Source organism: Nelumbo nucifera, chromosome 4, assembly GCF_055504915.1.
Source record: "Nelumbo nucifera cultivar China Antique chromosome 4, China Antique-T2T, whole genome shotgun sequence".
In the NCBI taxonomy this organism is placed as follows: Eukaryota; Viridiplantae; Streptophyta; class Magnoliopsida; order Proteales; family Nelumbonaceae; genus Nelumbo; species Nelumbo nucifera.
The window spans coordinates 69,258,847-69,268,526 of NC_142652.1; the positions used below are offsets into that span (position 1 = coordinate 69,258,847).

The window sequence follows — 9,680 nt, forward strand, 5'->3', positions numbered from 1 at the left end:
TCAGTTACCTTCTTACCTATTAAAAGTTAGAAGACTTCTACCAATGGAAAAAAAGATTGAGCAGCATTGTCATGTGAGAAAATAAGATTGAAACAATTAGAAATAAACATTTTTTGATAAGATAATTGGAAATAAAAATTTTTGGCACATCCACAGGGCCTGCCATACTTACCTGATCAAATACATAATTTCCTATAACAACAACGACAGACCATTGCAAGTTCTTATGGCTTAAGTCAAAAAAATTGATACTCAAGAGCTATAACATGCATATATATATATAACAACAGAAAGAACAGACCAATGTTCAGAGAACTGGACCAGGCATAGAACCGGAGAAGGGAGAAGTTGACAGAATATATTTTACAACTTTTAATGTACTTAAATATAATGGATGGATGATAAGGTTATTAATTTTTAAAACAAATGACTAGGGCTCAAGCCTTTTAACTTACATTTTCTTTAAAATACATGCACAATAATGCAATATGTACCAAAAATAATTATTAATTAGCATAAGAGTAAGTAATTTGTGAAAATCAAAAGTTGTGGATTCAAATCTTGTAAATAACATTTTAAAACATCACTTTTGTATGGACCCAGACAATATCATGAAACCGGGACCAATTCACCAGTTTTCCGGTTAAACTGGCCAGTCAGCCAGTTTTCAGCAAGTTTTAAGCAAATCCAGTTATTGGGGTGTAACCGAACCGGTCAGTGCCCCGAGTCACGGTTCAACCAGTTGAACCGGCTGGTCCGGTCCGGTTTTCTAAACACTGGAACAGACAACAGTAGGACCACCATACCCAGCAAGGGCATCTATTAAACAGCTATATTGGAAAAGAACAAAGACGATTACATGTTCTATAAAATAAATAGCTTTATTTTTCTGATCAATACGTAAGTTTCTTATAAAACAAAAACAGATTATTGCAATTGCTTATGGATTTAGTCTAAAACATTGATATTCAAGAGCTATAACCTGCATATAAAAGTCTCAAAAAGAGTTAAGGAAGCTTGTTAGCATACTGCTTTGATGCAATACCTCATACATCAGGGCAATATTCTAATAGATTATTAAACATTTAAGGATGAGAATCACCTCATTAGAAAAAGAAAAGAAAAAAAAAATACTGCATATATATCACATCAACTATTCAACTTATATGTATAGCTTATATTACATGTCTGAAACAAGCACAGCCTGTTGCAGGACCGCTGTTGGGGCATAATCGCAGGTCAAACGATCCAGCCATCCTGGGTCTCACAAAACTGCTTCTTGCCACCTTTGGTGCACATCAATAGAAAGAATTGAAAGGGTATTCAAGAATGAGAAAACCACTCATGCATTAGTAAAGTAGACCATGCTTCCTTCAGCTTGAATTCATAGACAAAGGGGGGAAGAGAATTTGAAACAACATCAAGAGCTAATACAACACTATAAAATGAATAACACATGGACACCATATTGACACAACCCTCATAATCAGCTCAACTTATATGCTCAACCAAGCCTTATCCTATATGGGACAATTAACCAAATTGTGTTTAGCTCACACAAATCTATCCTCTATCAGCTGAACTCCATCCTCTATAGACACAAATCTCTCTGGTGAGCATATGTATATTCTAAGACATGCGATATCCTCCATTTCAACATGCGATATCCACAATAAACAGAAATTTCAGAAATTAATAACTTTCCACTAATTATTTGCATGAAAAGAAAAGTGGCATAAATAATAAATAATTATTTCGATTTTATTATTTTTATTTCTATAAGTCACCAAAATTAAAAACCATTTTTGGTATAATTTGTTGATAGATCAATGGAATTGATAAATCATTCATAGATCCATTTTATGGTTCTTTCCCAGCATAAAATATGATTTTTGGATTTCCCCTTTTTTTTTGAAAAAACAAATCATCAAATATGGGGTTGGCTTTTGAAAAAAAAATGGAAGTATGAAACTGCTAATACAAGCAAAACCATCATAGGTCCAATAAAAAAGCAATGCATCCTTGCATTCCAAACACCAAAACATGCAGGTCTACTGCATTTTTGGATATCCTCAAAAATACATTCTTCTTCTTGATTCCAGTAAATTTTCTTCCTTTCCAATGCAAGATCTCAAATGTTTTTGCAAATAGGAACTCTCCCACAAGCATCTAGGATAAAGATGGAAAACTTAAAAGTGAGAAAATATGCTGGAAAAGTGAAACCAATAAATATGAATCATTCTACTGGCACACGATCTGTATCGATCCATATCAACCCATATTGGTCCGTTTCAACAGATACATGTTGGATACAGTGTGACATAGATGATAGTATGATACCGGCTGGAACATTTGAAATGAATGGGAACCAACCCCCTTCCACCCATGCCATGGTCTGGTCTCTTTGAAAATGGACACATTACACCCTGTATCACATTAAATCATGTGCCAGTCTGCTCAGCATCATATTCATTGTTAAATACTTAAATTATGGGTCCTCAAGTCTTTTTGTCACTACTTCAACCCATGTCTATTTTTCCCTATCCCAAGCTCTTCTATATCCTTCAATTTGCAACAGGTCACTTCCCATTGGTGCTGTAGATAGTCCTCTTTAAATGACCAAACCATCTTAGATGATGTTTTGGTACCATTGTCATTTAAGCTAACGACTCTTAGGGTGGAAGTAGGAATAGAGAAACACATTTTAGCATAGAACCCAAAGCATAATATTGAATTAACATTTCAAACATGTAGCACCACATAGGACAGGTAAAGCATGAAGAACACTTTTTTTTCAAGAAAAAAAAAGCATGAACGCTCTTTGGATTCAAGAAACATAATTGACGTTCTTTTGAGCCTTACTATGTGTGAAACCAGATGCAATAGTGTTTTATCTATTTCAAGTTGAAACCTCTACCAAATACAAGTTTTAACATTAAAGTTGAATCACCCATATGGCAGCATTTCAACCTGAAAGAAGAATGCTACCAAACAAAATCTTAATTTACTTTCCCTCATTTCATCACCTATCAGGGACTTCTAGATTCCTATAATATGTCAATTTCTTGTTCTGTTTTTTCTAGTTTCCCCATACATTCATCTCAACATTTGCATGTTTTCTATACTCATTTTTTTGAACGTCTAAACATTATGTTTTTATCATTTAGCCCACAGATGACCAGAAATTAACTACAAATGTTTATTACAATCAAAATATAGCAAAAGTTCAAGAAATTAACTACAAATTCTTTTGAACCTAACTGGTGAGCCTAGGCACACCTTTTAAATGCGGATGAAAATCAAATCATTATATAACAAAAGGAAATAGTTTGTACGAACAGATAAGTACTTAATGGATTGAAAACAATCTCTACTGATTCCTACAGTAGAAGAAGGAATTTCCTAGACCAGTGTTGTCTAAGGATAGACACATTAATTTACATGTTAAATGATGCAAGTACGCACCATTACTCTTTAACATAAAACAATGAATAAGTCCTTCCCAAAATTTTGGCAATTGCAAACCAAAACAAAAGAGTACAAGAAAAATGAAATATACTCTTCATACTAAAGATACAAATGGCCCAGAGTTCTTAAAGAATAAACTGAGCCGCATGAGAAGCCATTCTTAATTATCCCCACATGACTGCACACATTGGAGAAAATGAAATATAACAAGAAAAATTAACTTCTTCCAGTGAAAATAACTCACAGAAGCTAGCATGCAGCATTTAATGATCCTGTCAGTACAACACCTGAATTTGTCTTCGCAGCCAATGTATCTGCAGTAAACGCATAAGGTACATAAGAAGACAAAAACATTGAACTCTTGCAAAGAAGAGGGCCGGGGGGGGTAACTTTCAACCTTGATTTGACTTAGGTAATCGTGGACCCATCTCAGAATCTGCAAATCAACTTGACTTTCCTTTATCCTCTTCCAAACCATTACTCTTTGGAGGGTTCTGATGCTGTCCCACAACTGCAGGAACCGAACATATCCCATTGTTCCCCTTCTCCCTTTGCATAGTATGGCTTTGAAAATTAGATATACTGCCCGACCTGTCATGTTCGTTCACCGCATCAGTATTTTGAAGTTGTTGGCGCACAATAACAGGAGCAGAAGAAGCTTTTTGTTTATCTCTGTCGTCAACGGAAATGCCATTCTTAGGAAGCATTTGCACCACACTTGGAGGGCGGATCCTTGCCCACCTATCTTTTTCTCTTGAAGCAATATTATTATTCAAATTTACCGGAATACCTCCAGGTTTATCATTTCCGCCAGCCTTCAGGTTATCTTGAATCCGTTTATGAGCTGCAACTGTAGCCGCAACGGCACTATACCCTTTTGATTTCTTCCTCTGCTCCGACACTGGGACTGAACGAGGGACCAAAGTCATCTCTTTACCCCTCTCTTTCTCTTTGCCTACGAGGAAAGCAACTCGTTCCAATGCCTCTCTTGCTCTTTTCTTTGTCAAAGCAGCTTCTTTTACTCTCTTCTCCGCCTCAATCCTAGCAGCAGCTGCAGCTTTACTCATAGAGACAGCAGCTATGCGAGCAGAAGCAAGAAGAACCTTGGCGGATTTCTGGTCAAATGCACGCTTAACAGTCGCAGAAACTGATTTTCCGTCACCACCTTTAGTCTTCTTAGGGACGTCAAAAAACAAAAAACTTGAATTCAAACAAGGAGGACAAACATATCGAGAAGCCTTATCCAAGCCAACACAAGCCAAGTGTGCAACCGAAGGGCATTTCAAACACAAAACGCGTTCATGGGGAGGGATAGATCCTTCGTAAACCTCATAACAGTGAGGACAGAATAACCCGCCATGAAATTTCAAAACACAGGAAGTGCACAATCGACGGTATATACCTCGATGGCGGACATTGTGGAGTATCCATCTGTCCTCGGAGTCACAACCACCACACTCCGAGGCTTGTTCCCGATTCATCATGCCACCAGCAGCATTGAGGAGTGTTCGAAACCCTAAAAACCCTATAAACTAGGGTTTTCAGAATCTAAGGATCAAATCAGTGAAGAAATCTGCAAGAAGTAAAAATAACATTGAAGAATTTCGAGAAGTTCGGCGTTTCGACGAATTACCTCTCTTCTGCGTCAATTATCTATTATTCCTCAATATGATCGTTTGAGAAAATTTTCCAAGAGAGGAAGAGAGGTCGGCAGGGGATTTCAAATTTATAGAAACAGGAAATATATATAATGATAAATGACGCAGATGGAAGAGAGTAATGTGATGAGTGGTGAGTTTTTCAAATGGGATGGAGGGAACGAACAAAACACAGACAGAGAGAGAGAGAGAAACGTTCCCTCGTTTCGTAATTCGTGAGACTTTTGCCTGGTTATTTTTACGGGGGACCGACGATCGACACTCTAACGAAGAGGACTCTTTCCTTTTGCGGAATAATTCGCGAAAATTGTTTTACGGGAAAATTTCTTAAACTACCTAGTTTAGCTAATTTACTAAATATATTATTATTGTTTGAAAATTAATTAATACTATCTTATCGTTTTTAACAATTGATTAATATTTTTTTTATGTCAGCATCCGTTAACATAAAGACGAAAAACACTATTTTACCCTTTATTTTTCTTCATATTTTCAAAATAAAACAAGAAAAAGAAGAAAGAGATGTTAGTTTATCAAAACCCTAACCTTTCAAATCGAGAAGCTCTATTAAATAAGCTATCTTCCATGAATCTTTAATATTAGGGAAAATTCTTTACCATTATCATCTACCTTGGCTTGAGTTACAATTTGGTCCCCAAATTTTAAAATGTGAAAATTCAGTACTAGGACTTTCAAAATGTGACAATCCAATACCTATCGTTAAGCAATCCGTTAATCAACCGTTAAGTGACATTTGAAAAGTCAAAAATGCCTTAAGAATGTCATCTAATTCTCTTTATCAACCATCCAAACATTAATAATAAAATGAATAGTCCCAAATTTTAGATTATTCTAAACAACCACCAACTTTTTTGAATAGAAGAGACTAGGACTTGGAACTGTTCAGTTTTTTGTCAACGTTCGGATGGTTGATAAAGAGAATTAGATGGCAGTCAAAGGGTGATGAGGGGTAATTTGGTCTGATCAATCATGTTGGGACACATGGCCTTCGAGTGACATCTCAACTAAGTAAGCAAACTAACTTGGTAAGCCAGCTTGGAGCACCTTGTCCAGGCCGACCTCCACCTCGACAGGACCAAACTAGTTGACCTTGTAAGATTACAGTGACCTGTCCTAGGAGCCGGCCGAGCTGAAGGAGTTCATGGTGACCTACAAGGAAGAGCTCGTTGACCCGGCAGTATTTTACCAAGCTGAGATCCCCGGAGCATTGATACCTCGACCATTAGACCGACCTACCGCATCGCAGGCCACAGAGTTACTCGGGTAGATCGTAACCCCCATGCAGATCTCTTAACCGTACATTAACGCGCCCACAAAGCAGAAACGATTCCGCGAGAAGCTCAGACCCATTACAAGAGGGCTTTGACCACTGGCACCTATAAAAGGCACCCATTTCTACCTGAAAAGGTACACGTGGTTATATACTTTCTAGCTCTCTCAAGCTCTCAAAAGATTTCACAAAACCTCTCTGACTTAAGCATCAGAGTGCCCTCCCTAGGTAAAGACACCCTAGCCTAGCACGGCTCAGCCCTGACTAGGAAATATCCAAATTGAAGTCCAACTCATCGGGCATGAGGGAGCTTCCAGATCACGTGACATCAATTGGCGTCTTTTGTGGGAAACTGAAACGAAAAAGCTAAGTACTCTTCCTTTACATTCCTTTCGAAAGCATAAGAACCAATGGCTTCTTCAAGCAATCAGCCTGCCAACAACGGACAAGTGCCTACCGTCACTATTTGGGCAAATTGATGTTCCTCTGAACCTGGTCAATGTACCAGAGAATGTGAACGCGCCTCCTCCTGCGATCGAGCCTGTAGTAGCTCCCGCAACAGTTGATGCGCACCAATTCTATGATCTGGTACAGTGCATTCAAGGAATGAGCGATCAACTCAAATTTTGGGAAAGCAAGTTCGCCTTCATGGCGGGAGAATAACACTAGGAGCAACAAAGGCGTCACCAGCAACAGGTACCACTTCCTAGGCGTGTACCACGACAGAACGCCGAGTAGAATCAACTCGGCAACCAGAACTCAATCCAAACTAGGAACAACAGCCAAATTTAGGTTCCTAGCCAAGTTCCAGAACCTGTTCGAAAACCAGCTCGCAATTGACCTTAAGTTGACAATGCGGCCCCTGAACCCCACCAGAACCAGTTGCCGGTAGAAAGCTGAGCAACAACTCCATCACATAGTCTTAACTAATCGACCTCTGAGGCAAATCCTCCAAAAGCCTAAGGTCTCGGGGAGACTAACGAAATGGGCAATAGAGCTCAGTGAATACGATATCCGTTATGAGCCGCAACAAGTGATAAAAGCGTAGGTCCTAGCAGACTTTATTGTTGAGTGCACCTTTAGCTCGCCGGCTCCTGAAGTAGTCGAACTAGTAACCACATCGGAGGCGTCAACCAGTGTAGCACCAACGCCAGCTTGCGAGATTGCGAGGTGGGATGAGGAGCCTTAGATACTTCAAGTGGATGGCTTGTCAAACCAAAGCAGAAGCGGAGCTAGGTTGATACTCTACGGACCTAGCGATGGGAAACTAAAATATGGGCTCTAGTTCTTGTTTCGAGCTTCAAACAACGAGGCCAAATACGAGGCACTCATAGCTGGGCTGGCACTAGCAAAGGAAGTCGAGGCCAAACATTTCGTAGTTTGCAGCAACTCATAACTCGTGGTAAACCAGGTGAATGATGAGTATGAGGAATGAGAACCCCGCCATGTTGGCCTATCTGGCTAAGGTAAGGGAACTCTTGTTGGACAGTTTTGTATGCCCTTAGCTTCAATCAGAATGATGTACTTTATGAGTTTATTGTAAATGAATAAAAGTGCATATTTGATTCATGTTCCCTTGGTATGTTTCTGTGTTATACCCATAAATTGGACACTTAATGAGACTCGTGTTAGATTAGAATGTTCACAGCCAGTGGGTCGATCTGGGGAGACCTATCCTGATAAGGCTGACACTGTTGTGCCACCAAGTCGGTTGGGGTGGCCAGTCTCAGCTTCCAGGGTGAGACCCTAGGCACATACAGTGTAGGATTAATTGAATCTTTGAATTGGACCAGATTTCCAATATTGCCCTGGACCTTGGAGATTGATGGGCAAAACTAGAAAGTTACACCCGACCCCTAGACTCGATTATGATACTGCACTAGGTGTCAGATTGGGCTGTCTTTGATGTACCAATCAGTGAGATCCTTAGCAGGGATAAAAACCTGAGTATGTTGGGACAGTCTGAGAATTCATCTGAGTGGGTGATCATAGTGACAGGATCGGGCCCTTTGTCGAACAAAGGTAATGATCGGGGATGCACTCTCACTGATGGAAACCAAGACTGCCGGCAGCTGATTTCAATTGTTAAGATTTGTTTTGCAAAATATATTTTATATGAGATATAAAAGTAGATATATATTATGGTTTCTAAAAGGTTTGCAAAACGGTTAAAATTCCTGGGATCCATATAAGTAGAGAGTGCAACACTGTTCCTTGCAGCCGAGGGAGAGGTCCTCTCTTGTCGGGCAGTGTATGATCATTATGGGCTGAGATGTTAAGTGTAAGACTATTGAGGATAATACTTGATGGGCTAATCTTGCATCTGCCCACAGTCCCTGGGTGTTACAAGGTGGCTTGGCCCAGGGACCACTTAGGGTAAGTGTTGGGCCCATAGAACCCATTTGATGGGTTTCAGGGGGTGCACTGTCCATAACAGTGTATTCGGCCAGGCCTTGTAACAAAGGTTGGGCCAAACCCATGTGGCTGATGTGTAGATCAATGCTTGGGTCCCACGCCATACAAGGAAGCCCAACTGGACAGCAGTTAGGAAGGTTAAGTGAGCACATAAGCTTAATGGGCCTAAAGCCCATTTCGAACTAGACTTATTTAATAAGTTAAATATGGGCGAATTCTGAGATGGATCAGCAGATAGGATAGAGTCTTAACCCTATCCACTCAGAGAGTCCAGATCTGAATATGATTCAGATCTAGAAACCTTCTAATGAGATTAAGAGAAGGCTGATCTACTCTGCAGATAAGATAAGGGTTTATCCTTATCACCTAAAGAGAGGTCTGATCCAAATATGATTTGGATCAGCAGCTCCTAATTGGATTAGGAGCTGATCTTTTAGGGTTACAAAAGAAGGAGGGGGCGGTAGCCTTTAGAAGAATCACATAATCAGATCCTCTTCAGAGCTGAAAATCACAGAAGATTTCTACAATCCCTGCAAAGATCTTTCTTGCCGCCTCCTTCCTGTAGCCACCAAACATCTAGTTTGATCTCCAGTTGTGGGAGAAGTCAAGATTTGATCTTGACATCAGTTCTTTGAGAAAGAATTGATAGGAAGCTGTGCCCACGTGCCATCTTGCTGTTTCTTGCGAAGGACAGAATTCTTGGAGAAGAATATTGCTGATTTTGCTTCATCCTGCACTGTGCCATCTTCAGTGGGAGGAGTCTTTGGATCCTTCCTTGGGCGTGAACACCTTCGTTGGGAGATACTTTTTCTCCATATCAGATATAATCTTCTCCTACTCCTTTTGGT

The 9,680-nt window shown here is 39.6% G+C and overlaps 1 protein-coding gene across 4 annotated transcripts; it reads right to left on the bottom strand.

Annotated features, from left to right (window-relative positions):
• Nucleotides 1–1,011: 1,011 nt before the first annotated feature.
• On the bottom strand, nt 1,012–5,431 carry LOC104590888 (PHD finger family protein). 4 transcript variants are annotated; one of them, XR_016085185.1, is made up of 4 exons: nt 5,102–5,431; nt 3,866–5,016; nt 3,713–3,782; nt 1,012–1,286 (listed from the first exon to the last, which is right to left on the bottom strand). XR_016085185.1 is itself a non-coding variant. In XM_019196595.2 (3 exons), exon 2 carries the CDS (start codon nt 4,950–4,952, stop codon nt 3,912–3,914), a length of 1,041 nt encoding a protein of 346 aa, XP_019052140.1. In that variant the 5' UTR covers nt 4,953–5,000; nt 5,102–5,431; the 3' UTR covers nt 3,329–3,782; nt 3,866–3,911. The 4 variants fall into 4 exon arrangements, 2 of the variants coding, with proteins under 2 accessions (XP_019052140.1, XP_088758630.1); XR_734179.3 differs by having other exon boundaries at nt 3,866–5,431; XM_019196595.2 differs by lacking the exon at nt 1,012–1,286 and having other exon boundaries at nt 3,329–3,782; nt 3,866–5,000.
• Nucleotides 5,432–9,680: the final 4,249 nt, after the last annotated feature.